Here is a 20865-nt window from a genome sequence, read left to right as displayed (position 1 = left end):
TAGTCTCGAGACACTCGAAGGTGTGGCTTTTAGACATGGCGGCAACCATGGGAGCCCTGGAGAGTACCGCTATTCCAAAAATAGCAGGGGTTCAGTCCTCTCGCTCCTAGTACCTGGGTAAAATGGACAATTCTTCAGCCATCTAGGCCCGAACATGATTATAAGGGCTCATAAAAAAGGCAAAGTCATGTTTTATAGAGACTAGAGACTAAGACACGCCTGAGTGGGAAGCTGAATTACGGATCTCCAGCTCGCAGGTACCCGACGCGGAAGTCAAAGGGTCACCTGTCGAACTACAGTGACAGTCTTGCAGCTGGAAATCAAGTCGAAAAGACGAGTGCTCCGACACATTGCATTTAATCTCATTCTTTGAGGGCCGTGGAATCGTAATTGGGCTGGTCACTACATCACGGCCAAGTCTCCTTGTGAAGTGCTGGAAGGTTCTACCTGAAGGTACCCGAGCATACAGTTGCATCATCGTCATCGTGAGGCCTTTTCCTACGAAGAACCACCTCTAATGGCATATATGGTGCCAGTGTACCGCCCATGTCCTACAACCCCCTTTAATCAAAACGGACTCAGTGGTCAGTTGTAGTCGCCGAGGGAAATCATTGGAAACGCGGGCCCACCGCGCTTCCAGCTGATCATCAGAGGGAAACGGCGCAACTGTACGGGAGTCCTTGATACACGCGGCAACGAGGAACGCAACCTATCTTATAGAAACATCACAGATATGCGCCCAAGGGTGGGATGCATGCCTGACACCGGCAGAGCCTCACTTGAACATGTGCTTGGGCCAAAGTTGGAAGTGGCGTAATGAGAATACATAAATTACACGGAAGACGGGGCCTTAAGGTACCGGATACCCGAGTGAATGGCGTAACAAACGTAATGTTATGATTCCCCCCCCAACTCCTTTCGCTCTCCTCCTCTCTTTCCACCCCCACTTGGTCTTGCAACCATCATCTTTCTCTCTTTCCGATCCCTCTTGTCCTTTTCAATAATACCCACCCTCTTCACAACTTTTCCTACCCCTGACATACACTTTCATCATGGGTTCTGAGGTACGTTCGACTTCCTGCCCCTCCATCGGGCCTTGCCTGGGCCGTCACCGCCATCGCAATCCCACTTCTGGCCGTAGTGCCCTGACATCCCCTTTCGGATTTTATGAGTTTGGAATCATACTGACCCATGTTTTCGCAATATAGCGCGAGAAGTAAGGATCATATAATCCCTCCCAACCGACATCTGCAGTGCCAGTACTGACCCCTCATCAGCAAGACGTTCCTCGCGAGGCTCTGTGAGCAGGCCGAGCGCTACGATGGTGAGATTCACTTGGGCAACTTAGGACGAGCTTACGAGTGCTAACATGTGTGTTTCCGCTTGCCAGAAATGGTCACTTTCATGAAGGTCAGTAACGTTTCGTCGTGTTGTTTACCATCGGGACACTCAGGCTAACAGTCGAATAGGAAGTCGCCAACGTACGAATACCACATGGTCCCCTCTTCACACCGCACCCCTTGCTTACCCTTTCTTTCTAGATCGGTGGCGAGCTCACTGTTGACGAGCGTAATCTGCTCTCCGTTGCTTACAAGAACGTCGTCGGTACTCGCCGTGCCTCGTGGCGCATCATCTCCTCCATCGAGCAGAAGGAGGAGTCCAAGGGCTCCGATGAGCACGTCGGTATCATCCACGACTACCGCCAGAAGATTGAGACCGAGCTCGAGAAGGTCTGCCAAGATGTCCTTGACGTCCTGGATGAGTCCCTGATCCCCAAGGCCGAGACCGGCGAGTCCAAGGTCTTTTACTACAAGATGTGAGTTTCGCACCCAGACACGCGTCCTTGTCGCCTTGTGATGTGGTATGACTGACCCCAACAACAGGAAGGGAGATTACCACCGTTATCTCGCCGAGTTCGCTTCCGGCAACAAGCGCAAGGTTGCTGCTACCGCTGCCCACGAGGCCTACAAGGTATTTAAAGTTGACAGATTTTTGCGCCTGGGTCAAGTACTGATCCGTGACAATAGAACGCTACCGATGTGGCCCAGACTGACCTCACCCCCACCCACCCTATCCGCCTTGGCCTCGCGCTGAACTTCTCCGTCTTTTACTACGAGATCCTCAACTCTCCCGACCGCGCATGCCATCTCGCTAAGCAGGCATTCGATGACGCTATTGCAGAGCTTGACTCCCTCTCCGAGGAGAGCTACCGTGACAGCACTCTTATCATGCAGCTTCTGCGGGATAACTTGACCCTCTGGACCTCTGCCGATGGTAACGAAGGTGAGGCCCCTAAGGAGGAGAAGACTGAGGACGATGCCGCGGTGCCGGCCGAGGAGAAGCCCGAAGAGGCCAAGCCGGCCGAGGCCGAGACTGAGTCCTAGAGGGGCAGGTAAACCTTGCGACGAACCGCATGCCAATTGGTAAGGGGGCGTTCGCATGTCATCCTGGACGTGGTCATGCAAATCGCTTGTTTGTTTTTCACCGCAGCGTGGCTTGGTTGGGACCGGCACCTATCTCTTGCACGTGTTCGGGACCGTGCGGGTCGGCCGGCGGAGTTTGATATTCGGTTGACGCGAGCGAAGAAAAGGGGCTGAGTGGAATTTCTCTCTCTTTTATTGTCTCTATTCCCACTTCAGCACGATTCAATGTGTTTATTTTCCAATTCCACCTTCTAGGCCCTTATTCAGTATCTGCTTGTAGGATCGTAGGCCGCTGAAGACTGCCTATTCCGTCCGATACTGTCACGATATGACTCGGTACTTACATATTATGTCTAGAGATCGGTTGTATTTTTCAGGTTCTTTTTGAAAGCACTGATTGAAATGACCCTAATTCCAGCCGTGGAGCCCTCACACTCGGCTCATGAGTCGGGTACCATGTTAAGAAGCAACTTGATATAGGTCACCTCACGATCTGAGTATTCAGGATCGACTGACTTCTCTGTACCAGCTTCGGGTTACCGTGAAGATTGTAGTAGAGGTAGAGACAACAGCACGCGATGTTCGTCCTGATGTGGCCTAGTGCCCTATGCCTTAGGCCGTATTGTCTATAGATCCTCCCGCCTTCTCGAGGGCTTTGGTTAAGCGTCTTGGGGTGGGGAGTGTGCTAGATTCGATGAGGCAATTACGAAGATGGCCTCAGGGTGTCTTGTGATATTGGCTTGGGTGAGTGGAGAGAACGATATGGAGGCTGGTACACTTACTCGTACTTGGTCGCAACTCGTCGGGGCTATTAATGTCTTAAATCCTCTGTTTATTATGTTAGCCTCAACTTTTTCTTTCAAGTCCGTGTGCGGTACTAGTGTAGCAGGCTGGATGATAAGCAGAAACCCAGGGAGCTCTCAATTTGTCTTGAAGAGCGTAGGCTGTCAGGGAAAAGGTTTTGGGAGGGCATAGGATAGACGGAGACAGAGGACGGAGAAGTCCGTTACCGTGCCTCTAAGATGATAGCCGATATCATTTCGTCAGCCGCTTCCCAATGTTGCAAGCATTACTACCTCTGCATATAGTTCACTGTTGGCGTGTTTTTGCAGCGGGGTGTGAGTCTACCCCGAGGGCTTATCTTTATGCTTAATACCTAAGATTTTTGAGTCTCCTGGCCCTATTTAAAGGCATAGCTACTCACTTGATAAGCAACAGCCCTCCCTGGCTTAGAATGGTTAATGTGTCACTCTATTCACTATAGAATTACACAAGTAGCCACGAGCAACCAGACTAAGACTGGGAAAGAAGTCGAACACTATCATAGAGAAGACTCGGCGTCTCCAGAGCGAGCATAATATACCTATGAGCTAAGCCAGACCTCGATATTCCACGTACACCCTTCCAATCGGGATGAAGCCTCCAGACCGCTCGTAATGCACACCTCTGCCGAAATCCGGGATAGGCCTCTCACTCCCCGATTCCAACCCATCCAGCCGTCCGGGCGTCGATGTAGCCATTTCGATGCCAAAAATCCCAGATAAACGGATGAAGGTGGGCCTGCACTCGTATTTGTGATTGCTGGATCCTAGAAATGAGCATAGAATTACGATTGCCGCGCGTCAAGCGGGCCACCTGGTCCATACAAGCGGCTTATGGCAGGTGTCAGCCGACTTTTCTACAAGGGTGGAAGGCTGAATCGGGGTATGGGATTGGCGGGTAGTTTCGGGGACGATGGAGGTTCACGGGTCGAATGGTCGAAGAGCCTCAATTGAGGAGGTAAGATTGTTTGTTTGGCTAGTTGTGGCACATTTCGGCACCGACAGTTGCAATATGGCTTAGACCCTCGCATAGAAGGGCGCATTTATTGGATAGATCAATTCAGTGTAGAAAACGGCATAGTGCGATTATAGCTCACTTTATAACAATTCCTGCGAGTGGAGATGAATTCAAATCCTATAATTATATTCAGAGAAAGATTCAGAAAACAAAAAAAGAATAAAAAAGGTAAAAACCGCCGAGGCGTCAAGCCAGTTAGCCATGTGCAACAAGAACAAGGTGACATGTCTATTTTCTGGACAAGTTTATCCTGCAGCCCATTTAAGCGGAAATTTAATCCCAGCCAAGGCACAGACAGCCACATGTCTAGTGGTAGTTTTTTGCCCCGAATAAGCTATAGTACACCCTCAGCACGAATAATTGGGCAGATATGTACAGTCTGTTGCGTTGCGTTGGGTATTGAAAATCCGTCGGCCCAGAAGAAAAGGACATGGCAGAAAATAATAATAATCAGTTGAACCCTTATTCTTGACCTGTAGCCGTGTCTTCGGTATCTGCTTTCTTAAGTCACTACAAAGGCTTCTGCACGGTTCGTGCTTGCCGATTGATGGATTGGGTTCTGGATGTATAAATTCACGGGAATCCCCGCCTATCTGACGAAGTGTGACTCCATCTCCATAATATCATCTCCATTGCCCTGATTTAACCATTTAAACTTGTTTTTTTTTGGAATTTACATCCATGGCTGCCCTCACACCCCCGCTATCACTGGCCTTCGAGGCTAATAGTCTCTACATCCTCATCCTGGATCGCGGAGACACCTACCTCTTTCTTTGGTCTCTGTACCTCACAACGACGGCCACAGAAGGCATTCATTTCCACATAATAAACGACTCAGGCCCGACGGACTGGAAGTACGAGCGCACACCGACGGACAAAATGCCGTTTCTGCGCCGCTTACTGGTGGCTCTGAAGATCGGCGCGGTGGAACCCAAAATGCACGGTGCATTATCGGACCGACTGGCGCTTGTCCCGTTGACGCTTTTTTCGACGCGGTTTCGCGAGAAATTGAGTTGTCGGGTCTGGGCTAAGGAGGCTTTGTTTGCGTTGGATGATGAGGGTTTTCTGGATCTTGGGAAGACGGTGCAGGGGATTGAGGAGGAGGCAAACTATCTTGCTATGATGGCTAAGAGTAAAGGAGATCGGAAGGTGGTGAGGAGTGCTGCTTGTACAGTCTGATTAATGTCTGACGTTATAATAAACGAAACGATATGCCAGGGCACTTACTGGCTTTAATGTATATGGAGCAATGATGAGGACAGCTTAATGAAATCGAGTAGATGCGTTCTATAGTTCATGCAGGAAGGAGATGTACAAGTTGGTATACAAAAAAAAATTGATGTTGGGATTGGAAGGAATCAACTCCAATATAATGGAATGGAAAGATACAGGGACCTCTCAGTGGCAATGCGTATTTTCAAGAATCCCATCCAGTAGAAAAGATGAGACAGGCAAAACGAGATAGGGAAATTGGGAATGAAACCAGTCGTCCATTACATGAAGTCATCATCAGCAAGACCGTCATCGTTCTCATAGTTGTTGTTGTCGATCTGGTTGTCACGGTTGGCGTTCAAGGAGATCTTGGTCTTAGCGGCCTTGGTCTTCTTGTTACCCTTGTCAGCGGCACGCTCCTCGCGCATCTTCTCGTTGCTAGCGGTGGTCAGAGCGCTGGCAATCTTCTTGATCTCGGTACTGGGGAGTTCCTTGACAAGTCTGCGGATGAAGTCCTGGGCCCAAAGAGCGTAATGGGGCTTCTTCGACTGCATGGAAAGCAGAGGAATGAGGACGTCGCTCAGGTGGTTGAACTGATCCTTAGTGGTGGGCTTAAACAGGGGCATGGCAGACAGATCGATAGAGTTGGTGGGGTCCTTGGAGTCGGTAACAACGATAGCCTTGGGGGCGCCACGGTTGCGGTTCAGGTCGATGTCGCCGATCAGATCGGAAGCGTGCTGCAGGTCGGCCTCCTTCTCAGTGCGGCGCAGGCGATCACGGCGCTCAGCCTCGGTCTCGTCGGCGTCGAAGTCATCGGAGTCATCAGCGTCCTGCCTCCGCTGCTCACGGTGCTCTTCTATCCGCTGGGCCTTGGTCTTCTTGTTGGCAGCAGCCGCAGCCTTCTTCGCGGCCTCGGCCTCGGCGGCCTTCTTCGTCTTCTCGCGCTCTACCTCGGAGTCCTCGGCGGCGTCCCAGGAGTCAAGGACCTATCGTTTCCAAGATATGTTTATTAGCGCCTATTACGTAGTTTTGCGCATCCGTTTCTGCGCTGCACATGACTGAGAGAGATATGAGTAAGGGCTTACATCGTCTTCTTCTTCGTCGTCGAATCTGCGGCGAGGGGCAACGGGGGGAGGCGAAACACTGTCCTCCTCCTCATCTAAATCAGACAAAGTGAAGTCAGTAACAGGTCCAGACTCATTCAGCTGCCATATGATCCGCCAGGTATTGCGCCAAACAAACTGCGGCCCACCGTCGCAAAATCTAGAGGCGTATCTTGATAGTAGAGGATAAGAACTTACCCCACTTGGAAGGCGGCATATTGAGTAAAGAAGAATTTTCTGGAAGGTAAAGGACGGTAAAGAAAGGATGCGCGGTTGATAAGACCGAAAAACAAGAGAAATCAGGACGAGCCCGCGATAGGAACCTACTCCAACAAAGAATGGAGGGGGAGGGCAATTTTTATGTGGGACACTTATCGGAGGTGGGATGTTCCCACGTGATCTCGGCCTCTTGGTGCCCGACATGATTTCATTTTCATATTTCCTTCTTTTGTGTACGATCTAGAAAGAATATTGGATGTTTACTGGAATCGCTTTTCGAATATGTCTTTCATTCAGAAGATCTTAATTAAATTCATAATCATAATAGATGACTGTCTAGAGAAACAGGCCATCTCTCCTTTTTCTTTTCTCTCAGCCAATTTACATGTTGACCGCGGTGCGGAACTTGTCGCCGGCGTAAACGGCGTTAGCACCGAGCTCCTCCTCGATACGGAGGATCTGGTTGAGCTTGGCCAGACGCTCGGAACGGGCAGGGGCACCGGTCTTGATCTGGCCGGCACGGAGACCGACAGCGATGTCAGCGATGGTGACATCCTCAGTCTCACCGGAGCGGTGGGAAACCATGACACCCCAGCCGTCGGCGTAGGAGTCCTTGGCAGCCTGGATGGACTCGGTGAGAGTACCGATCTGGTTGACCTTGAGCAGGAGAGCGTTGCAAGACTTGAGCTCGATGGCCTTCTTGATGCGCAGGGGGTTGGTGACAGTCAGGTCATCACCGACAATCTGGAAGTCAGAGGTCTTGTAGAAGTAGGACCAGGCCTCCCAGTCATCCTCAGCGAAGGGGTCCTCGATGGAGACAATGGGGTACTTCTGAGCCAGGGACTTGTAGAGGTCGGCAAGCTGCTCGTAGGTGAGCCACTTGGAGGGGTCGCTGTCGGGGTTCTTGAAGTCAAGATCGTACTTCTTGGCATCAGTCTTGTAGAACTCGGAAGAGGCAACGTCCATGGCAATGGCAATCTTGCCAGTGTAGCCGGCCTGCTCAATGGACTCGGTGATCAAGTCAAGAGCCTCCTCGGCGGTCTGAATATCGGGGGCGACACCACCCTCGTCACCGACATTGCCGGCGGACTGGCCGTACTTCTTTTTGGCAAGGGTCTTGAGCTTCTGGTAGACCTCAGAACCCTGGCGGAGGGCCTCAGAGAAGGAGGGAGCAGTGCTGCGGGCAATTGTTAGCAATCTAGATCCAGAGCAAACGCACCGAGCAGCAACTTACTTGGGGACAATCATGAACTCCTGGAAGGCCAGACGGCCACCGGCGTGGGAGCCACCGTTCAGGACGTTCTGGAAGGGAACGGGAAGAACGTAGGGCTTCTTGGTACCGGCGAGGTCGGAGATGTGAACGTAGAGGGGAACACCCTTCTCAGCAGCGGCGGCCTTGGCGACAGCCAGAGAGACACCAAGAATGGCGTTGGCACCGAGGTTGCCCTTGTTGGCAGTGCCATCGAGCTTGTTGAGGAACTCGTCGATCTTAGCCTGATCCTTGACATCAATGGCCTCCTTGATAAGAGCGGGACCAATGATCTCGTTGACGTTCTTCACGGCCTTGAGGACACCTGTTGCAGCAATAACGATTAGTTCCGAACAGTTTCAATCGCGACGAAGCTCAGTTTCACTCACCCTTGCCGCCCCAGTGGGACTTGTCACCATCACGGAGCTCAACGGCCTCGTGCTGGCCTAGAAGATACTATTAGCTATCATTGACTCTTGATAAGCTGGAGATCTTGAGTGAGGGGTACGTACCAGTGGAAGCACCGGAGGGGACGATGGCGCGGTGCAGACCGGTCTCGGTGGCAATGTCGACCTCAACGGTGGGGTTACCGCGAGAGTCGTACACGGAACGAGCGTGAACCTTGGAGATAGGCATATTTGGAACTTGATAGGCTGATGGGGAAGAATATCAGTCAGTTGCAAGAAAGGGAAGAGAAAAACGAGAGGAGAACGGGGTTTAAGGCAGTGCCAGGTGACTAACGGCGGGGGAGCCAGAGAGGTTCACCGATGACCCGAAAAGACTCGCCGGACGGGGAGGGAGGATTGGGGGAGTCTGATTTGTCTGAGCTGGACGGTTGGGGCAATTGCCACGGCAATTGAGATCACCGAAGCTCTGGTTGGATGACAGTGTCCTTGACCTCTTGGAGTCTTCAGAAAGAACAGTTGAGGAGGGAGGGGCAGTATGGCGGGGTATGATGTATGCGCTTTTAACTCACCTAGTTACTTTGGAAAGGGGAAAGTAAACAAGTAGGAAAGTATCAAGGAGCTAGCTACGCGGAAATGCCCGATTCTTTAAATATTCTAACTGGCATTGAACCCCGGGAAAGGTCAGAGAGCTTGCTCCGATTCTTTCCAAGATGGTGGGGCTCCACGGTCTTCTCCAGCGCCTTCTGGTTGATCCCGACCGTCTGCGGCGGCCTTCACCTGCGAGATCTCCCGTCCCTCGGGAGAACCTTGCTGGACTATGATGTTATCATCCTGAGATACCCGTGAGCCCGGGTCTGTGCCTATTTTCGGCTCATATGATCCTATCTACCCCTCCGGTATCTATATAGCTCTACCGGGGAGTCAAGACTCCAGCTTCGTAGACTCAAGGGGAAAAGTCTTTCTCTCGATGCGCTCCAATCAAGTAGTCAATCCGGGGAATGTGAACCAGTGGTCGAGTCCGCATCCTACGTCGCATTCTGGTTGCATTGGGTTTTCAGGGATGACGAAGCGACCGAGCTTTCGTACCGAATATGGACGAGACACCGCCAGGCCTGGAAGCCGTCCAGGTCCTTCGCCAACCACCCCTATCTACCGGCTTTCTTGAAGATGTAGAGACTTGAACTGAGATGCCATGAAAATAAAGTAATTGGTATAGAAAAATATATTCCCGCTTTCCTATACATCCTCTGGCCCAGGAACATCTGGAGGAACCGCCTAAGTATCCACGCCAGTGGGCTACAAAGACTTGTCTGTCTTAAGAGAAAGAAAGGCTGTATATGCCTCTGCAGAGCGATGTGATAGGAAACCGGTATCCCAATGTTGCTGTTTATCTGGGTGGAAATTCGATAGGCTAGCTGCCTGGGCAAACAGGCAACTAGGCACCCAGGCATCAAGTAGCCAAGGCAATAACTAAGGCATCAATGTGATTACACTGTTTGGTCACATGATCTGACGCGCCATCATGTGACCTTTGTGGAAGCTCCTCGATGGGCGTTGCTGGAAGCTCCCCAGATTGCGTCGATTGTCCCTTCTATCATCTTTGCTCATCTCACTGTCTATCCCTTGGGATATCGACTCAACCCGCTCTACGATCGACTCTCGCTTCAACTTCTTAACCTCTTCGACCCGTTCCTACGAATCTCGTTCGCCGTCCATCATGAACGGCGCCGGCGACCCCGAGCGGGATCAGGCGCTCGATGATTATAAAAAGAGCTTACTCGAGCTTCGAGAATGGGAGGCCAAACTGAAGACCCTGCGCATGGGTATCAAGGATCTGCAACGAGAGTTCGATGTCTCCGAAGAGAACATCAAGGCACTTCAAAGTGTTGGTCAGATCATCGGCGAGGTGTTGAAACAGCTGGATGAGGAGCGATGTAAGCCCGTCATAAGCATTCTGAGATATTTGAGTGCATGAAGTCAGAAGCTAACTGGTTACAGTCATCGTCAAGGCATCATCAGGACCGCGATACGTTGTCGGCTGCCGTTCGAAGGTCGACAAGACCAAGATGAAACAGGGCACACGTGTGGCTCTGGATATGACAACACTCACAATCATGCGCATGCTGCCTCGCGAGGTCGATCCCATGGTCTACAACATGTCTTTGGAGGATCCGGACCAGATCAACTTTGCTGGTATCGGCGGTTTGAATGAGCAGATCAGAGAGCTGCGTGAGGTCATTGAACTACCATTGAAGAACCCAGAGCTCTTCCTGCGTGTGGGAATCAAGCCGCCGAAGGGTGTCCTGCTCTACGGTCCTCCGGGTACGGGTAAGACGCTGCTCGCACGAGCAGTGGCTAGCTCGTTGGAGACCAACTTCTTGAAGGGTATGTCCCGAATTCCTCCCTGGATTAATTTGCGTCTTCTAAAATTGGCTTTCAACTAGTGGTTTCCTCCGCCATCGTCGACAAATACATCGGTGAATCCGCCCGACTAATTCGAGAGATGTTCGGCTACGCCAAGGAGCATGAGCCCTGTATCATCTTCATGGACGAGATTGATGCTATCGGTGGTCGACGATTCTCAGAGGGTACATCTGCCGATCGTGAAATTCAGCGAACACTGATGGAGTTGCTGAACCAGCTGGATGGATTCGACTATCTGGGCAAGACCAAGATCATCATGGCAACCAACCGACCTGATACTCTGGATCCCGCCTTGCTGCGTGCTGGTCGTCTGGACCGGAAGATTGAGATTGCTCTGCCCAACGAGGTGGGCCGTTTGGAAATTCTGAAGATTCACACGAGCACGGTGCAAATTGACGGAGACATCGACTTTGAGAGTGTGGTGAAGATGAGTGATGGTCTCAACGGTGCTGATCTGCGTAACGTTGTTACCGAAGCGTGAGTCCTCCCCAAGCCTCCACATTATCATTGAAATTCGCTAACATTCAAACAGTGGCCTGTTCGCCATCAAGGATTACCGCGATGCCGTCAACCAGGACGACTTCAACAAGGCCGTGCGAAAGGTGGCGGAGGCGAAGAAGCTGGAGGGTAAGTTGGAGTACCAGAAGCTGTAATTGTATCTACGCCTAGGTAGTCAAACCGGGCAATTCATGCTATTAGAGAATCGCATTACAGAATTCTATGTCACCTGTCGAATCGTGGAGACTGTCAGCGGGGCACCTTGCATCGTACTCCAATTTCTTAGTCTTAAAAATTATACTTCAATCACGTCTGCATCCATCTAGACTACACTACACCAAGGCACGTATTCCATGGGATGCATGATCTCCGTGGGCTCTATCAACATGTGACCTGGTTCGGCGGGCCTCAGTTATCGGTTCTCCACTCCCCCCGTCCGCGGAGCTGTCCCTGGCCCTGACGCGCCCCCAGTTCCATTTTTTCTGTCTAGATGCACATATTTCTTTCGAGCGCTGTTTTCTAATGCTCTAAAATCCTCCGGTGCACAGTTACGTGATTTTGGACCCCTATTTTGCCCAGTCGCGCAACCGAAGATCTCGTCAACTTGAGCACACGGTGTCACGTTTCGGATTGGTCTCTTACTTTCACGACCAGGAAGAGTTGACGACAAAGCTATCTGGCATTATCGACCAAAGTAAGCAACCTTGTTTTAGTAGTCGAACAACCCAAGTACTCCTGAAAGGACAGAAAGTGAACCTCGGCTGACTGTTGCACCCGTCTATAGACCAGCGCCAGCGAGAACCACGCGAATTCGTCACCACGTTCCGGTGTGCAATAAGAAGCTCTAAAACGACCGGCTTAAACCGACCCGAGACGTGCTCCCATGCTCCTGTCTTAGGAAGTTGCACCATCTGCATATACTCGGAGACGGAGCAAGCGGGGGTTAAACAAGGATAACCATGTCTTTCCAGGCATCGCAGTCCACTACCTCCTGGCGTCCCGCCCAAAATCAAGACTTTCGCAAAGGAATTGCAGGGCTCGGTCTCTCTGCACCATCGATGGGTGGCTTCTTTGATAAGGATCGTACCCTCCCCATGTACAAAGACAAACCGTTCGCACCGCGACGCACGGCACCTCGGCGATGGAGAAAACCACTGGGTATACTGGGTATCTTTACCTTGATACTATTATGGTATTTCTATTATAGCCCGGGTCTACCAGCGTGGAAAGGCGCAGATTCGTCGGATAGGGGCCTTGAACTCTGGAAATTGGCACAGAGCTTAGAGAGTGCGCCTGCAAAGGGACCCGCGGATTGGGATGCACGCCGGGAGAAAGTCCGAGATGCGTTCATTGTCAGTTGGGAGGGATATGAAAAGGAAGCGTGGGGTAAGTCGATATTCACGGGCACACTTGGGAACAACGTTAACGATAAATCACACCAGGTTACGACGAGTATCACCCTGTGTCTGGTGGCAACAGGAACATGGTAAAGGGAGGCATGGGCTGGATCATCGTTGACTCCCTGGACACTATGATTCTCATGAACCTCACGTCGCAAGTTCGACATGCGCGCCAATGGATCTCGACTTCGCTGCAGTACAACCAGGATCATGATGTGAGCACGTTTGAGACCACTATTCGTATGCTGGGAGGCCTGCTCTCTGCGAACTATCTCTCCACCAAGTACCCCACCCTCGCTCCCCTCACGGATGATGATGTTGGGGAAGCTGGAGAGGACTTGTACATTGAAAAGGCCACTGATCTCGCGGATCGCCTGCTTGGAGCCTTTGAATCGCCCACCGGTATTCCATATGCGAGTGTGAACTTGAACAAGTCCGAGGGTCTACAATCACACAGCGACGGCGGTGCCTCGTCTACGGCAGAGGCAACCTCACTACAGCTCGAATTCAAGTACTTGGCTAAGCTAACCGGCGAGCCTGAGTATTGGAATGTTGTTGAGAAGGTGATGGAGGTTGCCGATGGCCAGAGACCCGAGGATGGTCTTGTGCCCATCTACATTAATCCCCAGGAAGGGGTTTTCCATGGTAATAATATTCGCCTCGGTAGCCGGGGTGATTCCTACTACGGTGAGTTTTTTATCAGCAACCCTTTGTTAAATAGCTTCAAACTGACCCGTTATATTAGAATACCTGATCAAACAGTATTTGCAGACATCCGAACAAGAGCATATCTACAAGGAGATGTGGGATGAGTCTTTGAAGGGAATTCGCAAACATCTCCTTGCTTTCTCCAAGAACGCACAACTACTGGTTTTAGGCGAGCGTCCTTCGGGCTTGGAAGGCTCTCTTTCACCAAAGATGGACCACCTAGTCTGCTTCATGCCTGGCACAATTGCGCTCGGTGCTACCGGAGGCAAGTCCCTGTCCGAAGCCAGGGAATCTTCCAAGTGGTCCCAGCAACGCGAAGAAGAGATTCTCATCTCCAAGGAGCTAATGAAGACCTGCTGGGCAACCTACAAAACGAACCCGACGGGACTTGCCGGCGAGATCTCTCATTTCATTCTCGACAGCCCACCAGTGATGATGGCAGACAAGTACCCCATCCCTTCCCTCAGCTCAAAGCCCAAGGAACTCCCAAGCATCTCTCTCCCCTTGACCACTCAAGACGACGGACTAGAACCATGGCGCAAAGACATCGAAATCCACCGAATGGACCGCCACAATCTCCTTCGCCCGGAAACCATCGAATCCATCTTCTACATGTACCGCATCACTGGCGACGAAATGTATCGTGAATGGGGCTGGGAGATGTTCAAGTCCTTCGTCCAGCACACATCCGTCGTCGAAGAAAAACAATCGAAGCTCTCACCCGGCGACGTCGGCACAATCAGCCGCATCAAGGGCTTCACGTCCCTCGATGACGCACTTACCATCCCTGCTAAGAAGCGCGATAATATGGAGAGTTTCTGGATGGCTGAGACGCTTAAGTACTTCTACTTGCTGTTCTCGGATCGGGATTTCATCTCCCTGGAAGATCACGTGTTTAATACTGAGGCGCATCCGCTACCGAGGTTTAAGCCCACTGGTGATTTAAAGACGGGGTGGGAGCGGAAGCCGGCGCATACGAGTTAAGGGTTTCTTGTATCATTGGCGTTGAATTTGATCTTATATGTTCTATACTTTATGAGATATTTAAATTTAAGTTCTGTTCAAAAGTAGTGTGAGCGGGCGAGTCTATAGGTTATCTAGGCTACGGTAGTATGCAAATAGTAATTGTATAACATTTCTCTCGTAAAAGAACATTGGCTTGGCCATCGTCCTCGGCATTTTTATCTAAAGTTCTAGCTCGAAGTGATTATAAAAATCATGCCTTGATCAATGTCGCATCCTTAGTCGCGTGGAAATCACGGCTACTGAACCCAGCCTTGAAGGTGAAGGATCCAGCGGGAATCCGCCAGTCCTGGGCAACGACATCCCAGTAACTAACGTCACGTCGCATCAGATCGAAAGAAATAGTCTTTTTCTGACCCGCCTTCAGCCAGACCTTATCGAATCCACGAAGCTGGCTAGGCGGGGTACCGGCCGGAGTCGAATCGGGGAACTCAACATACAACTGTGGAACGGCGAATCCGCTCACGTCTCCAGTGTTGGAAACCTCCGCTTCTAGAGTATAAACCGCCTCCCAAAGAGCAGGGTTACCACCAGGCTGGGTTGGTCGCTTGGCAGGAAGAGCAGTAAGGTTCGACAGAGCGGAGGATTTAGCCTTGAGATCCTTCAGGCCGAAAGTAGTGTAACTCAAGCCAAAGCCGAACTCATAACGAACGGAGATGTTCTGTGCGTCGAAGTAGCGGTATCCAACCTCGAGTTCCTCGTCGAACCAGCTCTGCCAGTCGTATGTGCCGTTGGTCCGCACGGCTGTGGTGACGGGTGCGTTGTAGTCAGACTCGTTATACGCAATGACATACGGCAACTTGGCTGAGGGGTTGGCGTCGCCATAAAGGACGTCAGCGATGGCATTACCGGTTTCCTCGCCGGCGTAGTGCTGGGCCAGGATAGCGGTGACATTGGGGTGATCAGCAAAAGGCATGACATTGACACCGCCAGAATTAGTGATGACGACTGTGTTATTGCAGTTGTTGGCGACGGCCTCGACCACGGCGTTCCCATTCCAGTCTAGTTCCAGAGAAGTGCGGTCTTCACCCTCGGCGGAGTAGGACTTGAGGAAGACGAGGCAGACGTCGGGCTGCTGGGGGATCCAGAGAGGAGAGGTAAGGTCGGCTGTGGTGAGGAGGGTATTGTTCAGGAAGGATTGGACCAGGGAGCCATCCTTGCGAGCGCGGGAGTTGATCGCATCGAGGGGTGTGGATAGGTAGGAGAATCTGCAGGAGCCGGAGCTAGCAGAGCCCGCGAGGACACCATACTCGAAGTCACCTTGGAGATCGGGGCCTTGAGTTAGAGGACCGGCGTCGTTACCCGCAATGATAATGTTGCGAGGCTTGCGGAGAGGCAATGCGTTTCGCTCATTCTTAAGCAAGACTGTGGAGGCAGCACCGTGCTGACGGATCATGGCACTGTGGTTAGCCCGAACATCACGGTTAGATTCACCCGTGAACTTCCAGTCGTAGAGCCAAGTATCAGGAGGTGAGTCAACGTTGAGCGGGCCAACCAAAGCGTCAACGCTAGGGTAGTTCTTATCCTGACCAAGCAAGAAGTAAGGAGTCATAATGCGCACGACCATGTCATCCAGACGAGACATTTCAACAGTGCCGTTTTGCACAGCCTGAGTGAGGTTCTTGCCCAAGTAAGAACCCTCTGTCCAAAGCTCGCCGTAGAGGGTGAATCCTCCAGGCATGGTCATATCCATACCACTCTCAACAGAAGCCACGCCGCTGTGGGTAGCACCCCAGTCCGACATGACATAGCCCTGGAAGCCAAGCTCACCCTTGAGAAGGTGGTTGAGGAGGTATGAGTTCTGGCACGAGTGGGATCCGTTCACACGGTTGTATGAGCACATAGCACTGGCAACCTTAGCACGGACAGCATTTGCGAATGGCCACATATAGATCTCGTGCAGAGTACGGTCATTAATATTCGCAGAAACAGAGTCCTGGATATAGGTAGTCTCGTTGGCATCAGGGGCGTATGTAGGGTTGCGTTGAGTCTCTTGCTCATTGGCAATGAAGTGCTTCGCATTCGCCTGAACACCGGCATCTTGCATGCCATTGATGGTTTCCTCCATGCAGACACCAGTCAGGTAAGGGTCGGCAGCAAAGCCCTCCCAGGTTCGACCATCATAGGGGCTGCGGCCCAGAGGTCCTCCAATGGGACCCAGGATAACATGGGAGCCCTTTGCCTTGTGCTCTTCTGCCAATCCGCGAGCTCTATCGTACAGCAGCTGGCGATCCCAGCTGGCAGCGGCTGAAACACTGCTAACGAAGACACTCGAATAGTCTCCTTGCTGCACACATTGAGGTCCATTCTGAAGGCAAAGACCCGTGAAGTTGAGACGTGGAATGGGGAGGACATTGCCAACACAAGGTCCGGGTTGACCTGTTGCCATCCAGGACTTCTCTTCGAGCGTGAGCTTGTTCACGAATCGCTTGGCCTTCTTCATGGCGGTTTCCCAGCCACCGTTGCCGGTCATGTTTGCTATTATATGTTAATTGAAGACCCTAGTATAGAAAAGAAGAGTATAGTAAGAAAGAAGGGCTACTCACGCGAAGGTAGAACAGCCGGAGAGTGGCCATAGGTGCTCAGGATGGTAGTATTCAGCGCTTGAACATTGCTGAAAGGCTCTCCCGGGTGGTTAATGGGCGCCTGGCAAGTATCGGCTGCCACTGAGGGCGCCGCAAGAAGCAGGCAAGCTCCAAGCAGAGTCTGTGACCACATGGCGAAGATCTGGAGGCTGATTTGATTCAATTATGCAAATCCAATACTCGATATGAAGATCCAGGGCACGGATTTCCTTAAATATTTTTAAATCAGAGGATTTCCTGAATATCCCACCCCGGGCAGACTCCGAAAACACCCCAGAGAACTCAAGGGATCCACTCGTGGGGGTTGGAGACTCGCATCGAGAGTAGCCCTCGAAGTGGGGAAGCTATGGTCTCTGGTGATCCAACCTGCTCAACGGAAAGTCGCCGATGAGTGACGCCTTGGCTTCCACAAGTGGTGAAGGTGAACGGGTGTGCAGCCCGTAACCTCCCACGGTAGGAGTCGGCATGCTGAGTTCCTCGCTTTCCCCTGCATAAATACCAGATATCTATGTCAAGGATACAAACCCGGGGAATCCCAGGTTCTGGGGTATATGAGAGACTTCAGAGGTTCCAACATTCCCAGAGTTCCTAGCATCAATTGAAGTGACGTAAGGAACCTGGAGAAAGTTTGGGGGTTGCACTCCGGCTCAACTTCGGCTAAAACCCCAAGTTTCCCCACACGCGCCCATCGTCATATTCGGGCACGGCATTCATGTCACCATTTGTTCGGCAAAGTTATTACGCACGGGACTTGCGGGGTTGACGGCATCCCGACGATTCTCCACCTTTAATCACCAAAAAAGGAATTCCGGCAGTGACCGCTCCATAGTGATTGGAGTTGACCAGGGCTTACGGTGTTTATACCTGCCCGTTCAGGCTAAGAGCCAGCCCACTTGGTACCTATACATCCCGCCCCAAAGCCAGCGAAATTTCTCCGACCCTAAGAGGCTTGATTTAATATGCAAGCTTTGCGGCGTCATTGGCCTGACCTGGCATTGATCGTCTTCCATATGGAAATAGTGCCATCAATTGTCTTGTCTATTTCCTGAATAGGGATTGGGGGCATACTACCAAAGTAGGGCTTAGCCACTATAAGAACGGCAAAATCCTTGAAATGTTCTCGGGCAGTGACGTTATTGAGGTTCACTCATCATGGTTTGTTGTTGCACCGGGGGGGTTGTATCAATTGTCCCACCACTTTAAGGACATGTAGAGACTTCAAGTGCTCCAAGATTGATTCTTTATTCCTGGAAAAGACTTCAACGTCTACGCTATGCTATATACAACTGAGACGCGTCATTAGACAAGGTCTGTCCGAACCACCTGTGGCTCTGATTCAATCTCTCTCCAGAGCAGCGTCAATCAGCTTCTTGAACCCCTCAACGGCGTCTCGGAGGTCGCGCACAGAGAGAGCCTCGTTATCACCGTGGGCAACAAAGATGCTTCCCGGCCCATAAAGATAGCGCTTCACGCCAGAACGGACCTTCAAGTTAGGTACATCAGTTCCATAGTTGACAGGAATGACAGAGAATCCGTCAACATCTGTGTCTAAGTCCTGAGGTCCGTAAGACTCATTGTGAGTTGTAAAATCAACAACCACATCGGCATCCACATCCCGAGTGGCATCCTCAACAGCCCGACGAATAATCTCGCGGGCCTCGTCCGGAGTTCCAGCAGCAAGACGCACAGCGACATCGGCCCGAGCAGAAGCGGGGACGACATTAGTCGCGACACCAGCATCAACCTTACCGATGTTCAGAGTGGTATATCCGTACTTAGGCGAAAAAGGTAGACCACCCTCGCTAGTTGGGATGTTGCCGAGATTATCGACGCGCATTAGCGCCGGCAGGATACCAGACACAGCGCTACGTCCAAGCCACGGGTATCCGGAGTGAGCGGCCTTTCCGTGGGAGAGGACCTCAAAGCCCAACATACCCTTGTGGCCGGAGACAAGGTTTGCCTCAGTCGGCTCACCGAAGATAACGGTGTGGTAGGCACTGTCAGAGTTCAGCTGCGACTCGGAGAAGGCCTTCATGCCATCTCCGCCGATTTCCTCGCCGACCACGAAGAGCAGACCGAGCTTCGCATCCGGGTTCTTCTTGAGTGTGTCCAGTACGGCGAAGACTTGGGCGGCAACACTACCCTTGGCATCGACGGTGCCGCGGCCGGCCACGATGAGGTCGTCCAAGTCAGACTGGATGTCATAGGTCTCCGAATCATGGTGGACTGAGTATGGAATGAAGGGTGGGACGGTATCGATGTGGCTTGAGACGAGGATGGAGGGCTGCTCCGACAGAGAAGAAGGGTAGGCATAAATATTGAAGCGAGGCTTAGAAGCTCCAGTGTCTTCATTACCCTTCTTCACGGGCGATACTTCTTGCTTCACCACGGTGAAGTCCTTCGATGCGAGGTACTTCGCAAGGAATACGCCGACATCGTGCTCATTGCCGGAGATCGACTCAATCTCGACCAGGTCCTTATGGAATGCAAGCAGGGGATCACTGCTGATCGCATTGTCCACACTTGATGGCCCATTTTTAGACTTGTCTTCGGCGTAAGTGAACGGTAGCGATTCGCCGACGGGTTGCTGTTGCCCGTATGCGGGGTGCGGAGAAGCGAAGGCGGCAGTGATAGCCGTGGCGCCCGCCAGGTACGAGGTGAGCTTCATAGTGCTCCAATGAGATAATGAGATGATCTTTGCGTCTTGAGCTGGACTTTCACGACCAAAAACTCGACACTAGCAGGCTCACGAGATGGCTCAGAGATGAAGACCGCCTTTGAGCTCGCCGGGTGTTGATCCTCCGCAGCCGGTCACGTGCTCTGCTTTCCATTGGCGCTGGAGTCGACGGGGTCAATTCAAGGATGTAGGAGGATAGGAAATAAATGCCTTAGTACGTATGAAGTGAAGAGGGTATGCATGATGGCTTCAGTGTGGCTTTTTCCAGGTATTACGGACGGTGGTTGGCTTGAATACATTCCAGGCGTATCCGTCGGATTTCATTCTCGCAGTACTCGTGAGCCGATAGAGCCGAACCCTGCAGCTGATCTGCATATATCCTTTACTGAATAAGGTAATATGATACGATGTGCATATAGATGGATATCACCATGTGGGATGAATGTTCTGACTTGGCCATTCGGGATTTCGGCGAGAATATAGCGCGGATAGTGGGTCAAAATGTGTTCCTGGCTATGAACAAATTCTGGTGCATATTACCACTTTCGGTTCAGCCCCACGCCTTGTTTCAAATAAGAGAACGCCATGCCGTGACGCAGGCAAACCCATGGCTGGGCATTGTCATTCGTGCCCTGGCTCGGACGTGGCTGAAAGGCCGAGTGATAATTTAAGAAGCCACTACCGTAGGCCAGTGGAGATGGGCCAGATCATTATGCAAATCCCTGTCCGGGCAGAGACGATCATAGCAAGCTCTGCGAGCACTATGCTGACACAATAGAACTACGGCCTCCAGGGCTGCTTACCGATCCGGCAAAAATCTTGCCGAGGGCACACGAGTAACCTGGTTTTACCCCCTGCACTGTGCTACTTACTACCAGAAACACAACAAGAACTTCAGCCCTTGCATTTCCCACCTGATGATGTGCATGCCACGGCATGGGCTTTCCGAAGTAATGGAAAGTCTGTCCGCCATTTGTGATTCCGTTATGACACCGGAATTAAGCACAAAGGTGTGGATATTGAGTCCAAAGAGAAATGATCGGCAAATAGTCCGAGTCCGGTTCCACATCAACGAACAAGATGCTGATATCTTGGACT

At 51.6% G+C, this 20865-nt stretch overlaps 8 protein-coding genes across 8 annotated transcripts; 4 read left to right on the top strand and 4 right to left on the bottom strand.

The window, feature by feature from the left end:
- Positions 1–1052: 1052 nt before the first annotated feature.
- Positions 1053–2384, top strand: N7443_006739 (14-3-3 adaptor artA-like protein; the record flags this gene model as incomplete). The annotated part of the gene is made up of 8 exons (XM_056886795.1): positions 1053–1064; positions 1209–1216; positions 1278–1324; positions 1391–1410; positions 1470–1481; positions 1542–1816; positions 1884–1971; positions 2028–2384. The coding sequence occupies 8 exons, from the start codon at positions 1053–1055 to the stop codon at positions 2382–2384; spliced, it is 819 nt and encodes a 272-aa protein (XP_056740444.1).
- A 2559-nt stretch (positions 2385–4943) lies between these two features.
- Positions 4944–5441, top strand: N7443_006738 (uncharacterized protein; the record flags this gene model as incomplete). Its single annotated transcript, XM_056886794.1, has 1 exon — positions 4944–5441. One exon carries the CDS (start codon positions 4944–4946, stop codon positions 5439–5441), a length of 498 nt encoding a protein of 165 aa, XP_056740443.1.
- Positions 5442–5755: 314 nt separating this feature from the next.
- Positions 5756–6794, bottom strand: N7443_006737 (eukaryotic translation initiation factor 3 subunit J; the record flags this gene model as incomplete). The annotated part of the gene is made up of 3 exons (XM_056886793.1): positions 5756–6460; positions 6560–6633; positions 6776–6794. 3 exons carry the CDS (start codon positions 6792–6794, stop codon positions 5756–5758), a joined length of 798 nt encoding a protein of 265 aa, XP_056740442.1.
- Positions 6795–7177: 383 nt separating this feature from the next.
- On the bottom strand, positions 7178–8681 carry aspf22 (enolase acuN; the record flags this gene model as incomplete). Its single annotated transcript, XM_056886792.1, has 4 exons — positions 7178–7973; positions 8031–8370; positions 8435–8491; positions 8558–8681. The coding sequence occupies 4 exons, from the start codon at positions 8679–8681 to the stop codon at positions 7178–7180; spliced, it is 1317 nt and encodes a 438-aa protein (XP_056740441.1).
- A 1488-nt stretch (positions 8682–10169) lies between these two features.
- On the top strand, positions 10170–11529 carry rpt4 (proteasome regulatory particle base subunit RPT4; the record flags this gene model as incomplete). The annotated part of the gene is made up of 4 exons (XM_056886791.1): positions 10170–10386; positions 10451–10837; positions 10897–11353; positions 11409–11529. 4 exons carry the CDS (start codon positions 10170–10172, stop codon positions 11527–11529), a joined length of 1182 nt encoding a protein of 393 aa, XP_056740440.1.
- Positions 11530–12333: 804 nt separating this feature from the next.
- Positions 12334–14466, top strand: N7443_006734 (glycoside hydrolase family 47 protein; the record flags this gene model as incomplete). The annotated part of the gene is made up of 3 exons (XM_056886790.1): positions 12334–12760; positions 12817–13461; positions 13520–14466. 3 exons carry the CDS (start codon positions 12334–12336, stop codon positions 14464–14466), a joined length of 2019 nt encoding a protein of 672 aa, XP_056740439.1.
- A 232-nt stretch (positions 14467–14698) lies between these two features.
- Positions 14699–17223, bottom strand: N7443_006733 (beta-glucosidase; the record flags this gene model as incomplete). Its single annotated transcript, XM_056886789.1, has 2 exons — positions 14699–16983; positions 17052–17223. 2 exons carry the CDS (start codon positions 17221–17223, stop codon positions 14699–14701), a joined length of 2457 nt encoding a protein of 818 aa, XP_056740438.1.
- Positions 17224–18426: 1203 nt separating this feature from the next.
- Positions 18427–19758, bottom strand: N7443_006732 (M20 family metallopeptidase; the record flags this gene model as incomplete). Its single annotated transcript, XM_056886788.1, has 1 exon — positions 18427–19758. One exon carries the CDS (start codon positions 19756–19758, stop codon positions 18427–18429), a length of 1332 nt encoding a protein of 443 aa, XP_056740437.1.
- Between the last annotated feature and the right edge of the window lie 1107 nt (positions 19759–20865).

Source organism: Penicillium atrosanguineum, assembly GCF_028827265.1.
Source record: "Penicillium atrosanguineum strain IBT 20685 chromosome Unknown utg000005l_segment0_segment0, whole genome shotgun sequence".
NCBI lineage: Eukaryota > Fungi > Ascomycota > Eurotiomycetes > Eurotiales > Aspergillaceae > Penicillium > Penicillium atrosanguineum.
This window is presented reverse-complemented; position numbering and strand designations above follow the sequence as displayed.